The 18,232-nt window shown below is 35.5% G+C and overlaps 2 protein-coding genes across 2 annotated transcripts; both read right to left on the bottom strand.

Moving 5' to 3' along the window:
• Positions 1-10,482: 10,482 nt before the first annotated feature.
• On the bottom strand, positions 10,483-11,062 carry LOC131643957 (calvin cycle protein CP12-2, chloroplastic-like). Its single transcript, XM_058914331.1, has one exon. The coding sequence runs from the start codon at positions 10,995-10,997 to the stop codon at positions 10,599-10,601; it is 399 nt and encodes a 132-aa protein (XP_058770314.1). The 5' UTR covers positions 10,998-11,062; the 3' UTR covers positions 10,483-10,598.
• Positions 11,063-12,546: 1,484 nt separating this feature from the next.
• LOC131643958 (cytochrome c oxidase subunit 5C-2) lies at positions 12,547-13,992 on the bottom strand. The gene is made up of 2 exons (XM_058914332.1): positions 13,837-13,992; positions 12,547-12,955 (listed from the first exon to the last, which is right to left on the bottom strand). The coding sequence occupies exons 1-2, from the start codon at positions 13,916-13,918 to the stop codon at positions 12,732-12,734; spliced, it is 306 nt and encodes a 101-aa protein (XP_058770315.1). The 5' UTR covers positions 13,919-13,992; the 3' UTR covers positions 12,547-12,731.
• Positions 13,993-18,232: the final 4,240 nt, after the last annotated feature.

Genomic DNA, 18,232 nt, shown 5'->3' on the forward strand with positions numbered 1-18,232 from the left:
CCTCTCACCTTTGCTTCTTTTTGTGTTGCTGGTCATACGAGAAAGCATCCCAATGATCATTCTCGCCAAAAACCAGAGCACCAAATGGATTTCGAGTGTAATGAGATAAAGTCGTAAGTTCTTTCTCAAGAGCACGCCCGACCAGGTTGGCTAAATAGGGACAATCTTCTTTGGAAGAGTGGGGACCTGGGCCCGTTAACCGTGCAAGAGCCAGAGGACCCCAAGCCCGAAATGACCACTGATGAGCATTCAAAGCAGCAACATTCCTAAAGTGATCTAAGGTCGAAGGAGCACCGGTCAATCCTGGAGTAGTTAAAGGGACCACTACAGTTGGCGGGAGCTAGATTTCGCCTCTTAAAAGACGGAGTGCCTCTTCTTCCTTCATTAAGCATATTATGAACAAGCGAGTTATGAACAAGCGAGTTTTTGAAGAAGAAACCAAGGGCGTCCAAGTCATACCAAAAATACTTTTCCTTTCTACCCTAGTATGGAAATCAATCAATAGGCGGACTTCGATGAGGTGTTTCGAGCATTTTCGTGAAGCTTCATCCCGAGGAACAACACTCCTGGGGTAACCCAGACTTTGACGAAAACCATCAACTGCTTCTTTAGATACAGTTCTTCTTGAGAAAGGTTATTCCCTTTGTAGACATATAAACCAATTCCCAGTAGGAAATGACCCTCGTTCAAGTACTTAGGGAACAAGTTAGTGCATTTTCCTCCCACTCTATCCTTGAAGGTGCATACCATTGCATGATCATGCGGGCGGAGGGGGTAACTAGGAAGAAGCGGTATTCGAAGTGCTTCAATTTCTATGAAAAAGCCTTAAAGCCATAGACAGTTGGTGTAACACCCTTCTAAAATCGCGCGGAAAACATTGCATAAATCAGAGTAAATTAATTATGCTTCTCAAACAAGGGTGTCACAGATAATTCAAACGTCACACATACACTTGTCATGCTCAATAACACTTATTCAAAATTCATATTTTCATGCAGTTTCACATTAGCATGTAGCAACAGAATAATTCTCCATTCAAAAATTAATATTGAAGTCTCATAATCAATTTCTTTATTGAAATAACTTAGGCATAAAAGTCAATTTACCATATAACTCAAAATGTCATCACAAAATGAATAGAGTATACAATGTATCTCTCAAAATATGAATTTAAACGGTTTTCAATGTTACATGACCAGATCACGACTCAACCCAAAATAAATATGGAAATAAATAAGTTACTCCATCAGCTACTCTCTTACTAGAAGCAACTCTAATCTTTAGTACCTGAATGATATCGTATAAAATATCATTCCAACATAAGGGTGAGAATTCACATAATTATCAAAATCATATAGTAATATATAATACATAATATACATGCATAAAGTTAAATATTCTCACACACCAAATGCTTTATACACATTAAATTACCCAACTAATCATACCATTCACAAGTATCCACCAATAGTCCACAATCTCACAATTTATCGTTTACACATACTACACATAATTTCATATTGTGATATAGACACAATGCGACTCAATGCACGACTCGAATGCAATACTCATGCATGTGGTACCAATCACCTGTTATATTTTTTTCGGTTTTTACATTTTAACTAGTTCCGTCCCCTAGATCAATAACACAACAAAAGCCCATCCCCTAAGCTTTCAAACCCCACTTCAAGTTTGGGACAAGTCACTAGTTCCCATGGAACTAATGAACATCGCCTCTTAACTAAATGATGCATGTGCAATTACACGATCGTATGAAATTAAGACTATTCACCAATATTAACATTCATGCATATCTAACATAATTCATCACACTTGAATTATCACACAATTGCATATACATGCACACATTTACAGTTCATTCACCTGAAATTCACAATCATTGCACAACTGCTCTAAAACAATACCAAAAACTCATCACAGGAATGCATAACTCATTCCATTCCATATTAGTTCATAACACACATATAGCCATGTAAACAAATTTCATGTCATTAACAAATAGCCTTCAAAACCCATCCAAACATGCAAATTAAATTCCAGAAAATTAGTCAGAAATTAACATAAAATATAGGCATTCATAATTCCAAACAATTTTACAAAAATAAATTATTTTTTGTCCCAAGAGACTTCCCTAAGCGAGCTACTTTAGTGCTAAGCGCCAAATTATATGACATGACCCGTATTTTCTGAACACACACATGCTAAGCTCGCTTTGCGATTTTTGCAAAAAAACCATGTGATGACAACACAGTCCCAACATGATTCTTTTACCCAAAATTACATTTTTACATCCAATTTGTCACAATTTAACACACGATATAGTATGTATAACATGTATTTTCAATTAGAAACATCACAACACAATTAGTCAACATATTCAATGATTTATCATCAAAACCTAACAATTTCTAACCATAGAATTTTGGGAATCTCAACCTACATATGCTTCTACCCATCATATACCACCATACAATCCCAATAGTTAAGTAAAGACCCACCCTTACCTTGTTCTATGTTGATTCTATTGATTTCGCGTTCTTGCCCCTTTTTCCTCTTTCTCGTTCTCCTCTTCTTTTCTCGTGAAACTCTGTTTTTCTCTCTCCTTTTTACTGACTCCTATTTTCTTTTTATTAAATTCTTAAAAAATGACACTCATTCTACTAATTACTAATGGACTTACTAACACCCCCACATATTACTCTTTCTATTCTTACCATATAGGCCCAACAACCATTATTATACTATTTCTATAGTCCTCACTAAATAAATCCTTCTCTCACATAGCACACACGTCAAGTAGTTTCAAATCAAACTGATTATTCACAAACCACACAGTAATTCAATTAATCAAGCATAATAAACTATATATATTTATTAACCAAAAGTCGGGGGTTATAGTTGGCACCAAGTGAATCAAACCATGACCATGAGCTTGAGTCGCAAGTGTAACACCCTGATTCCCTAACAATAAATTAATAAAAATCATAATAATTTATTTCTTAAAATAAAACACAACAATTAGGATGCTACACTTCACAACTTATTAAAACATGCTCAAGTATGCGTAAACAGATACATAACACATCATGCAGATGAACCAACAACAATCCAACATAGTTCTCAACTTTAACTTAATTAATGCAACGGGAGGAAACATATTCTCTATTCAAAATTTTCAATCAACATAAAGCAACATTTATTCAATTAAAAAAGGAGTTCTTAATACTCCTAATCAACAAAATAAAGTGCCAATATAGAAAAATAAGCAAGTGTTCATCCTCCCCCCCCCCCCCCCCCCCCGGTGTTACGTATCAAAGCACTGATGCTAAGTCATGAAAATAAGAAGAGCAACCTCTTATGTACTCCGCAGCCTCAGACTACTCTTGACTATCTGTATGATACCGTATAAAGCATCATTCCAACAATATAATATATTATATATTAATAAGTATGCAACTGATATATCATGCATATTATCACACTTCACATCTTACGTTTTTACGCCATCGACAACAACTCAAGTATATAGTAATTATACAAGCATACAAGATTCATCAATATATGGCACATAATTTGAACTTCAACTATACCGCCTAACATCATATCAATCATTCAATGTCATGCTATGGGACTGACACCGAATCAATGCATGTGGTACCAACAAGGCATAAGCCCTCTCCATAATGCCAAATAGGCAGCAACAGGGCATAAGCCCTTAACAATTTGCCAATCTAGGCCAACAACATGGCATAAGCTCTCAACAATGTATGCATGCAACACTAACATGCAACGCCATAATTATGCAATTACAGAGCATAAGCCCTCAACGTTTCGCCATTCACATTTCATTCAAATAATACCATCGCCTCAATCACCGCGACATTCATCGCATTTTGTACCACACTGACAAACAAGATGTAAGCCTCCGCCAGAAAAATAATTATTTAGTGCTATCAAAATTATTATAATATTAAATAGAATATTTTTAACTTTCCAACGGTCCAACCGGCGCGTCAAACGGACACTTGAGTCAAAAGTTATTAATTTTCAAAGTTTAGAAAATCTCCCAACTTCAATAAGGTAACCGGTTACCTCAAATTATGTAACCGATTACATCAGCTTCCTCAGCTCCTGTTACGCAAGTTTTCGACCATGTAACTGGTTACCTCAGATGATACAACCGGTTACATGGCTGAACTAGGGCCAAAAACATGCAATTTTTCTGCAACGAAAATTTTCCTCTTAGACCCAAAATACCAGTTTATAGCTAGTGTACAACATGTCCAATTACACAATTGCTAACACATACATTACACTACATTCCTAAACAAATTACTACATTAATTTCATCAATCTCATTCGATTATAGAGATTAATCCATGAACAACCTACACCAAAACCTAATATTCAACAATCCCTACATACCCACCATTATATCATCTATTAGAGAGTCGGAACCCCACTCTTATCTTACATTGAAGATTCTATAAGCTCCAATAATGATTTATCTCTGTCTTCCTTGTTCCCCCTTCTTTGCTTCAACTTCTCAGAGCACGATCGTTCCAAAGAAAAAAATGTTACGATTGACTCTCTCACTAAACCTCTCGTAAAGACCAACTTGTCCTCATTATTTTCCTCATAATAATAAATTTAGATAATTACTATATTTCTAAATAATTATTTTCTAACCCAATAATTTTTACCACGTTATTTTAATTATATTAATTCTCCAAAAATTCCTATTTAACACTATCCCGCATAAAACATCGACAAGCTTACAATTGCATCAATTAAATCACAAAATAATAAATAAAAATATTTGGGGTGTTACAACTCACCCCCACTTAAAATGTTTTCTTCCTCGAAAATTACCTCATGCGAACAATTCCGGATAAGACTCCCGCGTCTTGCTCTTTAATTCCCACGTCACACTTTCTTCAGAAGCTCTTCCCCAAACTACCTTCACGAGAGAAATATCCTTGCCCCTCAACTTCTTCATTTCACGGTCTTCGGTCCTCACCGGTAATATCTCGACCGTAAGGTTATCCCGCACTTGTACGTCATCCATCGAAATCACATGAGATGGATCCGAATTGTATCTTTGAAGTTGTGAAACATATAACACATCATACAAAGTCGAAATATCCGTCACAAAATCGTATCATGTTCTCTTGGTGTACTAGGAAAATCCGTCACAAAATCCACCGATATACTATCCCACTTCCACTCTGAAATATCTAACGGTTGCATTAATCCTGCAGGTTTCTGATGTTCGATTTTCGACTTCTGACAAATCAAACATGCATATACATACTGCGCTACATCCCGTTTCAAACCGGCCCACCATAATTTCTTCTCTTTTAACACTTGCAGTACAATTCTTAAATGCTCAGCATGTTCCTCTTATGACTTGGAATATATTAGAATATCATCAATGAATACTATATGAACCGGTCTAAGTAAGAGCAAAAGATACAATTCATATACTCCACAAATACTCATAATGTCCATACCGAATGCTAAAAGCCGTTTTCTGAATATCTTAATCTTTTACTCGAATTTGATGATAACCCAACCTTTAGTCAATCTTGCAGACACGTGCACCCACCAATTGATCCATCAAATCATTTATCCTCGGAAGTGGATACTTGTTTTTAATTGTCACTTTATTCAGTTGTCGATAGTCAACATAAAGTCTCATACTACCGTCATTTTTTATCGCTAACAACATTGGAGCTTCCCAAGGAGATACACTTGGTCTCACAAATTTCCTTTCCAGTAGTTCTTCTAATTGCTTTTTCAACTCTGCTAATTCAGATGCCAACATCCTGTATGGTGCCATAGAAACGAGTCTGGTACCAGGGACAAGATCAATAGCAAATTTCACTTCTCTTTCTGGAGGCACATAAGGAATATCATCTGGAAAAACTTCTGAAAACTCTCGCATCAATTGTAACTCATCAATGCTAGCCTGATTCTCAATGGATAAGGATGCCACCAATAAAAACACTTGAGCTTCATCCTGCATCAACTCATTCAACTGCCTAACAGATAAAAATCCAGCTTCCCCTCCTCATCAAGAGTAGAAAACCACACAGATTTGTTGTAACAGTTAATATGAACATAATTACATTCCAACCAGTTTATACCCAAAATCACATCCAGACCACTCAACGGTAAACAAACTAGATCCACAGTAAATTATCTATAAAAAATTGACAAGGACACTTCGAACATGCATGAGAAGTAATCATAGATCCCTTAGCTGGAGTATAGACAATCACATCTCCTTTTATAGAGGATAAAACAAGAACCAACCTTTTCACACAGTCAGCAACAATAAAAGAATGTGTAGCATCGGTATCAATAATAATAATTAAAGGAGTACTATTAATGAAACATATACCTTTGATCAAACATTCTCCACTGGGTGTGTGAGTCCCAGCTAAAGCAAACACCTTCCCTTCAGTTTAAGCTTGTTTCGGTTTCACGTACTGAGTAGTGACATGTCCTTCCTCGCCACAATTAAAATATATAGCCTCTTTGTGTCTACAATCAGCTATCTCATGTCCATCTTTATCATAACGAAAACACCTCTTCACCTCCCCAATGCATGCATTACTTCGATGACCAGGTTTTCCACATTTGTAACATACGATGTCAGCAAGAGCACCTCCCACACGGTCCTTTTTCCATCAGCAGCTCTTTGTTTGCCTTTGTCAGTTGGAGCATTGAAAGGCTTCCCACATTTATGATATATCTTACCTCTTCTCTCACTTATGATCTTATAGTGAGCCTTATTATCCTCTTCATAAATTATGTAACTATTCACCAATTTTGAAAATTTACGAATCTGTTGATACCCAATTGCCTTCTTGATTTCTAGGCATTGCCCGTTGTAATAAGGATAGAATTTTGCTATTTCTACGAATTTAGCAACATATTCGGTCACCGAAAAATCCCATTGTTTCAATTCCATAAATTATATTTCGTTCTTCCCACCGACATCTTCAGGAAAATACTTCTTCAGGAATTCCCTACTGAAAACAGCCCATGTAATCTCTTTATTTGCGCCATTCAGCCTATAACGAGTGCTAATCCACCACTTATCAGCCTCTCTTGCCAACATGTGTGTATCGAAACGTACCTTATGTGCTTCCGTAAAGTCCATCACTTGCAATATCCTCTCAATCTCCTTGAGTCAAGTCTGCCCTCCATCAGGATCGTACTTACCCTTGAAGACTGACGAACATCTTCGAGCTCACATTCGTACTTACGGTAAGATCACGTTGAACTTGGAAAAGGAAGAAGAAAAAGGTCAAAGAGGGTCTCCCATTTAAATATTTGCACTAATATTGGAAGACTTTTACATACGACCAACAAATAGGATGAAGTTGTGACGGAACAACTATCAAATGTTTAAGGACTTTCATTTCGAAGCCATTAAAGGATAGTCGGAAACTCAGGAACGAGAAAACACACTCATAAAAAGGGATGGCACAATCATCATACTCGCTGAAGATTCTTTAATTTTCACCATGGGTCAAGATACCCCAATATGAAGATGGACCAACATCCAGAAAGGCTCCACCATGACTACCCTCTCGAGCAAAGACAAAAATAGTTGAAGAATAGACAAGATCCACCCAGGAAGCATGAACAACTTTTTTGACTTTTGACTCATCGTGGTTGCGATTTTCTCCAAGCACGGGAAAAGGAAAATGTTGGAGGAAAGCAAATAACAATGAAGCATGAATGACACCTCAAAGAAATGAGAAAGTGACTCTTTAGGAGTCGGGTGATGACATACTGAGAAGAATAGACCCTATCAACGCTTCAGGTCCATACTAGTATACTTTTGACTTTGAGTTATAAGTAGAAGGAGAATGAAATCTTAAAGAAGCATCAAAACCTTATATCTTTGAGAATCAATGACAAGATTAAAGGCCTAAGAAATCGATAGAGACCTCTTATGAGTGACTAGTCCAAATGTAATACGAATGTGAGTTCGAAGATGGAAAAGGAATAAGGGTTTGGAATGACTTGCGTTAATTAATTCTATAATTCTATATAAAGAAAAGAATAAGTGTAATTTTAAAGAAAATAATAATTATGCAGTTCTTCTTTCCACGTAGCTTGAATCAATAACACACATAGTTCTTATTTCACTGACTCATTTAATTGACTAAAAGCATCATGGTCAAGCTCAAATATAACAATTGATTTATGCATGCTAAAACGAATCGATTCGAACTTGATTCAGAGATGTGCAATCATGAAGGAGACTCAATAAACGACAATAAACGAAAGCGATAAGACAAGCAACAAAATAATTGTATTGAGGGTGCTCCCTCTGAATGTGTTAGGAAAATGCAACTTCAGTCTCCCCTTAGAGATATGCAGCTTCATCTCTTAGAGGTTGAGTTAAATTCATATCCACTAAAACTATGACATAGTGACCAAATGTTTTATTAAACATTAGTTTAGCAGCTATGGCATCAGTGTACATAGGAATCCCAATATTACTAGCAATAGAAAAGATAATCTTTAACCTCCAATACTCTTGCGTCAAACCAAAGAATCTTACTTAGACACGTGCAGTCATATTTCTAGGTGTGTACATGGGCCGGTTTGTGTTGAATTTGGCCAAACCCAATACCCAATCCATATAGGACACTTCGGTTTGGGTGAAGTAAAATAACCACCCGCCACATTAATGGGCTGATTTGGACAAATCCACTAATTTTCAGTTTGGGTTGGGTAGTGGGTTGTCCAAATAACTTTTTTTTGTTTTATTAATATTAAATGATGAGTATTTTCAGAAAAAATATTCAATATTTTTATCTTCTAAAAAAATAGTTAACCTATTTTACTATATCTTAGCATCATAAAATAATAAATGATAACATCAACTAGTAAAATTTTTCATAAAATACTAGTAACAAACTAAACTTGCATGAATGAAAAAAATCAAAATTAGTTAAAATCATAATTCATTAAAATAATAAATATTCAAGAGAATAAAATTGCAACAACTAAGTTATTATTTATCAAAATCATTTAAATTGTTGAAATAAATATTTAATTGGTGAGTCAGTGAATTTTTTGGATTGAGTTTGATTTTACCCGAAACCCAAATTTTTTAATGGATTTTTAAGTTTTTAAACCTATATCCACCCAATTACTATATCCACCCAATTACTTGATCAAACCTATTTTTATGAATTTTTTTAAATGAATTTGATCAGTTTTATGGGTTGACTCAACTCATGTACACCCCTACATATTCTTACATATTCTTATGTAGGTTTGGGTTAAAGTCCCTCGTTCAAGCAAACAGTTTTAAAAACCCAGGATCCAAGTTCCATGAAGGAACCGACCTAGCTCTGCCAACATCCATTAGAGATGTGAATGAAAACTCTAAAATTCTTTTCTAAGTGAAGTGATGCCCGTCTTGAGAGATTCTTCCAAAGAGGATTTAGCTTGTTCTTCAAGGCAATGACTATTATAGGTGATGAACCTTTTGGCCGAACTATTCTCTCGTGCAAGTAGTGCTAGCAGGCTTCTATCCCTGCTAGGTATTCCTCCTCAGCGTTAAGACAGTTGTGATATCAGGATGTTACAAACATCCGAAAGAGGTTGAGTGAATGATTTGTGACTTTTGAAGTACATATTCTCAAAAGGTTGTATTTGGTGTTGTCATCTAGACATGCCCATGGGATTAAGAATGCCGACATGATGATCAGGAGGAGGCGCTGAAGGCTGCACAAGGCGGTGCTGGTAGTTTTTAGGGCTTGTAGTGAACATTGCACTTTTCTCTCATTTTTTTTTTCAATCAGGCAATGTTGATAGTTGATATATAGCAACTTCTTTAGAAATTTGGACAAGGCGGATATTGGTAGACTTCATTGAAACTTTATTGACTGTTGGATTCAAGTTTTCTCTAACATTGAAATTGTTTATTTATATGCTTGCTGAGTTTCTTACAATTTTTCATGGACGGAGCAACTAGATTACTAGGAAATTGTTATGGAAGGAAGGTGTGTGCAAATTAATTATAGAAAAACATGGATCTCTTACATATAGAAGTATCAAACTAGTAAGAACTTTTAAGTCCCCTAACTATAGCCCCTATTAAGATAACTTTGTTTTGGTCTCATCCAATATTCTTTTCCATGGAAAAAAATTGGTAAAAAAAAAAATCAGAGCATGTGGACTAGTTTTAATTTTGGAAATGTTATCATAAAATAGTTTTTTACTTCTATTGTTTGCTTAGCATTAAAAAAATTACAAAATGTACTAATACTCATATAAGTTGTGTCTTCAATAGTGGGTATAACAGTACCAAGAAAAAAAATACTAGTTAACCTCAAATATTTTCTTATTTTAAAATAATTAAAAGTTGACATTATGCTATAGTTATAAACCAGAGTGATAGGATGAAGCTAGAATGATGACTAGTTTACTTGTAAAGATGGGAGTATATGTGAATTATTCAACCTTAATTAAAAATTAATACACAACAGAAAAGATAATATAATGGAGTTTTGACTTGAACTGATAGTATCAAATTTCAATCAGTTATCGTAAGTGCGACACTCATCAGTCTCCGGATTTTCCTTGCAGTATTCCTCAAGAGGGTCCGACCCCTTATTCTTATCCCTGGCGTGGCTTGCAGCCGCGCTCAGTTCCTCCACCTCATCCCACGCCGCCACACACTCGCCACTAGTGGCGTCTCCGGCACATGCCTCCTCCGCGTTCTTTATGCTCTCTTCCACCTTTCCAGTTATGCTGTCCGGTGATGCCTGTACTGGTCGAATGCTTACCATCCTGCCTGAACTGACTGTGCCTGTTCTCCTTTGGTTGAGCGCGAACACGGGTGCGAACCTGATGGTTTGAGACTTTTGAAGTGACTCTGGTCTGTTGAAAATTACTCTAGGAGTTGAAAGACTCACACCAGCCATTGTTGCTGCCATAGTTGCAGCTATTGAGTTTCTTAGTTGTTGTGTTAATAAAGATGAGGTTTAATTTAATGGAGTAGGTTATGGCAAAATATATAACCAATGCCAGTCAATATTTCTGGACACATAATTCTTATCTTTTCCACAACCTCTTATTCTTTTCCACGTTGGAGCCGTCTAAAGATATCATTTCTTTTATTTCAAGAGAAATTTTTCTAGTTCACTTGATTATTTTGGATTATTACTCATAATAAATATCTTGATATTTTGGTACTCTGGAAGAAGAAAAATGTTTGTTTGGAAGTGAAAATATCAGCTGTCCATCAACAAGTAGTTCTCGTATTTTAGACAACCTAGTGTTTTGATATTTGCCGTAAATTAATGCTAAACAAACAAAATATATGTCATCTCAATTTGTTGCGTATTTGTTCGTTCACTTCAATGACTAAAAATTGGGCATGAATGCAAAAACAGGATTTGTTCGTTCACTTCAATGACTAAAAATTGGGCATGAATGCAGGAACAACTGGCCTGATAGATGAAACAATGTTGAGCATGCGGCAGGGGTTTATCAGAATTAATCCACAGGGCTCCCATTTTAAAAAGTTTTTTTTTTAAAAGAATATGAATTAAGGATTTGCTAACAAAAGGCCCACTCTCCTCAACTTACTGGTTCTAGGACAGAATCATTTCATTAATAATCAAACACATTCCTAGAACCCTGGATTGAGAGGCTCCGTCTCCAGAAGTCACACCTTAAAAAGCCTCAAGGGCTAATTGTAGAGATGATATACCATTAATAGTTTAATACAGCAGTAATTCAAACTTAAGTGAGACATGCCATAAGAAATTTGAGGGAAGGAGGGCTATAGAATCGACTCCAGGTAGACTCCCACAATACGGTACCTACAGCCGAACACACCTCAGATATGATTTACACAAATGGAGAAAACAGGTGGGAAACCAAAAATAAAGGGAAAGGAAGTAGGAAGGGTGGTTAAACTGCCACTCTGGTTTCAGTGTCAAGATGGTGGCACTCTACAAATAAGTTTAGTTGCAACTATATTAAAACAATAGAAACTCTTGGTCTCTTATCCAAAGAAAATCTAATGATATGTCAAAGCCCGACTCTCCTTAAAGTCCAACTCTTTTGGGACGAATATCATAACAATTTAGCGTTATGCTGTTATTCTTCATCCCTATCAGCCAATTACTTCTTTTCGCACAAAAAAGAAAAGCTAGACATCATATGTATACAGAGAAATTTACAGTTTAAATTCAACTTACAGGATATACTCATTAGGATACAGTTTAAGTTCAAATACCAGGATATTTAGGCAGTGTTGGTAATACTTGTCTTTTAATACTGAAGTTTGCAAGCACTTGTAAGGTTGTATTGTTTGACATATAGAGATAGGATGGAAAGGTTAACAACTTTACCAACAAAACACTGAATACTTACCATGTGATGATATAAAAATGCTGGCCTTTTACACCTTGCTAAATCTAATACTACAACCCGGAAAAAAAATTGAAAAAATCTACCTTTTGCAGGAACATAAGATAACACAATCACAAAATGAAACGTTGCTTCATGAAATTTCTACAAGCCAACATAGTCAAAAATTCAGGGCAAGAACTTATTTTTTCAATGTGTAAATATCTCGGCTCAGATACACTTAAAGAGCCAATTGAATATAGCAGTAAAAAAAAGAGCCTATAGATGGAAAGAATAGGCACACATCATTTTTACTCTTCCTCCGCAATAACACTAATCTCACCCTTTTCCAGTAAATCGTAGAAGGTCCTGGTCTTTTTCTGTTCATTCCAGTGATGCATCTTCCAGAGACCACCAGCAGCAATACCTAGCGTTATTCCAATTATTATCTCCTTCACAACACTAGGACCCTTCAAGGTAGCATGAGCAATCCTAGGACCAGACATTTTCTTCCTTGTCTTAAAGGTTGTGAACACTGCAAATCACAAATATATGAAACTTGAATAAAGTTCAAAACAAACTGACAAATGTTAAATACCAATCTGATAGCACATTTGAACACAAGAAAATGAAGGAAACATAAGGCAAAGAGAAAGACAAAAGAAACAGAGGAACAAAGGAGCCATTGCCACTTTGAACTCACTTATCAGTCAGTTCAGCAAAACCCTTTATAGCAGATCACTTAACCCACCAAACAAATCAAATACGCTACAAGTTGCATTCTCAATAAAGATAAAAGTTAAAGCTACTCATTCTCAAAAGCTATGAAGCACTGATACCGCAAACACGACACCAACACTGGCACATTTTCAGACACTGCACAACAACTTTTTTCAGAGTTGCGGGTGCAACATAGCTTAAAAGCAAACATTATAAGCTCATGTTAATTATAAAAATTGGTAAACTACATCATTTTGTTAAGAATAAGAATTGTACATAACCTCAAACAACATTTAACATGAAATAGATGGAGTAGCTTCTTATTTATTAATTTTCTATGAAATCAAGCTTCTGTCAAAAAATCCAATAAGGTGAAGCCCATACAAAGTACAATCCAAAACCTAAATCTAAAACCAACACAATAACACAACAATTGTTTTCCTATAAACAAGAGAATATTTCAATTTCATCATGATAATCGTACATAATTAGATCTGATGCGATATTTCAAACGAGAGAGGATGAATTGGGTCGATTATTCAATGATTTGCAATTAAAAGTTCAATCTAACCCTAAATCACTTTTTCTTTAAAAATTTGCATGTAAATCAAAGAGATTATAGTAATAAACAATAAAAAAATGTATTAGAAGCTAGGGTTTGTAGATCGAAGAAGAAGAAAAAAAGGGAGAACTCACCAGAGGCACGGATGAAGACGAAATCGTCGAATGAGTTCAGGAAACAGACAAACAGCCACCCAAGAGAAGAGTCATCTATCATGTATGCAAAATAAAGGCCGAAGATTCTCGTGGGTGATCAAGCCCAATAGATTTGGGCTTTCAGAATAGTAGCAATGAAACTTTATTATTCGCATGTCATAGTTTTCTAATACATTCCTTAAACTCTTATATTTTAATTCAATATTTTAAACCATTTAGATTCGTAATATTAATGAAATAAGCTAGCTTATAGCTTATTGAAAATAACTTATAAGCCTGTTTAATTATTTATTTTGTTCAAAAGCTTCTCTTATTAACTTTTTAGATGTTAGTTTATAGTCTTTTATACTTCTTTCAATTATTTTTTATCTTTTAATAAAATTAAACAACTAGCACAGAAATTGCACTTACTTTTTTGAATTTGGGTCCGATTTTAATTGAAATTCAATTTTTTAATGAGTTTTTTAGTTTTTAAACTCATCCACCTATTTACCCGACCTAATATGTATTTTTGGATTTTTTCGGTGGATTTGTCTAGATTTTGTGGTTTGACTCAATCCATGTACACCCCTAGTTATCTCAATTTGTTGGCTCATCATTCTGCCCATAGATTATTTCCTTTTCTCATTTTTTTTAACTCTTATATAAAGGAGACTCGCATTCTCTTTATTTTACGCCACTTTCCAAAGCTTTACATTTTCGTTGGAATTTATCTTTCTATTTTCTCTTCTTCTCTCTATGTAAATATTTTTTTACATAAAGTTGTCATAGTGCTTTTGAGTGAAACTTTGCTTTGTGAGGAAGAGTTTGTAAGTGGGTGTGCTTATTGTTTAATTCTTGAGAGTGTGATACTTTTGGAAGGTTGGGTTTGGTTTGTGAGATAAACCAATCATAAAATCTTTGCTTTGGTTTTTAGAACTTTCCTTAAAAAAAAGTTATGTTTTGGTTATTGAGATCAACCTGAAAATCTCTAAGAACGTTTGTTAGCTTAGCCTATGGTTAAAGCTATGTTTGATTGGGTATAAACCTGTAAAAATATCAAGATAAGGTTGTATTAAGATCGTGAGCATAACATGTAAAAGCTCAAAATTTTGTAGTCAAAATCTCAAAAAGATCTCTAAGGGGCGGAACTAGGCAAACTTTTGGTCAAACCTGGATAACTCTCTAGTGCAATATGTCTAACTCTTACTCTCTTATTTTCTTCTATTTATTGCTTTTATTTCCATTGATATTTATTCTTAAAATACTACTAACACAATTTCAAGATTAATTGAGAAAAATATAAAAGTAATCGTAGATTTTAAATATCGCGCTTCACCCCCTATTGTGCTTAAAGTCACTTGTCAAACATAACTGAGAGAGACTTTGTGTGGGGAGAGTGGCATACACTTAGTCTTTCGTCCTTCTCGAGCCACCCTTTAATTAGTCTGAGTTCCCCTTGTCTAGATGTATCATATGAACTGTGAACCTCTCGTTTCTCCGCCCATTACATGCGATTGTGCTAGAGTGTATGTCGGATCGACACACGTTACATAGGAAGTCGTGGGACTTAACTTCACCTCTTAGATTTTAGGGAGTCAACCACCCATTCGTGTGGTGGTGTTAACCATGAAATTTAATAAAAAAACACTAGTCTTCCAAATAGGTTACTTGCATATCGACTAGATTGATCCTATGACACATGTGCTAAAAGTTTGTTTAGACGTTATGTTGTTTTCTATGTAAATGAAAATAATTTCGACATGGCCGAAATTCCTATGATAATTATGGGCTTGAATGTAAATATTAGGCAAAAAAAGATTTTTGACATAAAATAAAGGCTACTGATAAACTTAATGAAAAATACTTTGCATAAATGAAAACTAGTGTTTGAATACATACATAATACTTTGTTACTCGTTTCTCACATTGCTCAGATACTTTGAGTATTTTGAGTATTGTTGTAGTAATTTTAACACACCAAATCCTAATCTATGAACTCCTATTTATTCTAGAATAAAAATAACTACAACGAACAGTCTTTTCTCCAAGCATGACACATTATTGCTTGCATGCATTCCGCCCTTCTAAAACCTCCACGCGTCTTTTAATAATGGATAAGGCTAAAAAATAGTTACTCATCCTTTTTTTTCAAACTTCTCTATTGAAAATAGCATAATTTCTCCAAAACATATTAAGTCCCAATATCGGCTTGAAGAAATAAACACCTCCACAGCTAAATATCTTTCGAAGTCCTCTTCACAAATTTTCTAGTCGAAAACTTTGCCAATTCCACTTGATTCTTCTAAACATATTTCAACCCTTCTTGCTCTATTAAACTTATATTTGCGTGTGAAATTTCAAGCTGACAAATAGCCCCCTAAAAATGTTTTTTTTTTAAATGGAGAAAGGGACATTTTTTATCGCTTGACGCTACAGTTTCGTACTGCTATGACGTCATGGCCATTATGATCATTTTTCCTTAACGCCTCATCAAGACGTGCAATGCCCAAGAGTTTCAGCATGATTCCTACATTGTAGGGACATTATGGCAACTATAAAGGTAACTGTTCAATCAGCCTCTCTAACACTAACGTGTGTCCCACGTTCGCTTCCACTTGTCTATTTTCTCAATTGAAACGTCTTTTTTTCCTCTTATAAATAGAATTTCCCTATTTTCATTTATCTTTTTTACCATTTCCTGCTCAAAACCCTCTACGTTTGAACTATCATCTTGCTCAGCAAACACAAAACCCTTTTTCACACTTCAAATCCTTTAATCATCTCAACAATGGCTCCTTCAAAATCAAAGAACACCAAGGAAAGTAAGAGCTCTAAAGAAATTTTGCCACTAGCTACTCAAATCTCAAAGCCATTATTGGTGGGAAATCAAGAATATATTCCTAAACCTCTTCTACTAGAAGAAAAACTCATAATTTATAATTCTCATGTACTGATTCCTTTCTCTGTTTTTGGTGAAACTCATGCACTTATGGGTCCTCTTCCCTTAGGTAAATGCTGAGAAACTTAAGGAATATCTCCCTACTTATCTTCGTGCTAAGTCAATAATTAGCTTAAAGAATCTGGAAGATGTTGGAAAAACATATGTGGCCTCAACATTAGGTGAATCTAAGAAAGGTTCGGCTAGTCTTGTAGGGACTGAGGATAATATTGTTGTTGAACCCCAAAGCTTAATTAAATCAGATTATATAAGCAACACTCTTAGAGTGTTTCATTATTGCCCTTTATTTAAAAATCCCGAGTCTTATCTTTCCTGGCTTGCAAAAGTCAAAAAGAAAAAGTCTCAAACCTGGAAGGACAAGGGGATTTATGATATGATACGAGTGTAAAAAATGGGGCCATCATATTGTCAAAATATGTTGGTCGCCTCTTTGTACTTTTGGGCCAACACCACTAATACCTTCCACCTTCTCTGTGAGATGATGACTCCAACCTTCTTCGACATTGCTGCAATTACTAGTCTTCGACCAACATGGGAGGACTTTGACCCTTATGAGATGACTGAAGATGTCATCGACTTCAACACCAATCAGCCCGTATTTTCCCATTATGTATCAGACAAGGAACACAATGCTTTTTTTGCTCTTTGGTTGTCACGCTGCATCTTCTGCTGTAAATCTTGGAAGGTTGCGAAAAGATTTCAGAGACTCTTGGGTGTATCTTAGCATCTTCTACACTTAGGCATTCCAGCCTGTTGATCTTGATTCCAACATTGGTTTGTCAATGCAATGTCCTCCTCACAGGAACCAACCACCTTGTTATGGAGAAAAATAAATTCTCCAAGCTTTTCTCAAACATGTCTTGACATCTTGTCTGAAACATATGTCCCTGCAGATATTCTAAGCTACACCATGAAGAAGATTCTCTCCTTTTTATGCAACACAGTTCCACATATTGTCCTCTGTCATACATCATCCTGTATTCATTGTTCTTCATGAATTTGATCATTAAGTCCTTCTTCCATGTCCATTGAGCTATAAAGTATCTTCCCTGAGTCTCACCCAGATACAGAACATGATACCTGCTTTGATTCCAACTAAAATTCTGGCGTTCAAACTCAAGATGTCCTATGATTTGTTGGGACATCTGATCTGACCTAGCATTCAATAGACAAATATTCATGAATAAGAACAATGCTGGAAAGTAATTGAACATACAGGATTGTTAACCCAGTTCGGTGAACAACAAGACCTACTCAGGGGGCTATCAAGCCAGGAAGGAAATCCACTATTAGCAGTATCAATTCGAAGCCAAACAACCTCCGGTTTACAAATTCGCACTTAATCCCTACCCAGTGCAACTTCTACCTAAGAACTTTCTAGATAAGATAAACCCATCTCACTTCCAATCACCACAGTGATGTCTCACACTAACG

Source organism: Vicia villosa, linkage group LG1 (genome assembly GCF_029867415.1).
Source record: "Vicia villosa cultivar HV-30 ecotype Madison, WI linkage group LG1, Vvil1.0, whole genome shotgun sequence".
NCBI classification, from domain to species: domain Eukaryota; kingdom Viridiplantae; phylum Streptophyta; class Magnoliopsida; order Fabales; family Fabaceae; genus Vicia; species Vicia villosa.

Bases quoted from the DNA above. Each gene is read 5' to 3' on its own strand.
- LOC131643957 (XM_058914331.1), bottom strand. From the start codon at position 10,997: ATGGCAGCAACAATGGCTGGTGTGAGTCTTTCAACTCCTAGAGTAATT.
- LOC131643958 (XM_058914332.1), bottom strand. From the start codon at position 13,918: ATGATAGATGACTCTTCTCTTGGGTGGCTGTTTGTCTGTTTCCTGAAC. The intron at 12,956-13,836 runs GTGAGTTCTCCC...TGTGATTTGCAG, and splicing joins CGTCTTCATCCGTGCCTCTG to TGTTCACAACCTTTAAGACA.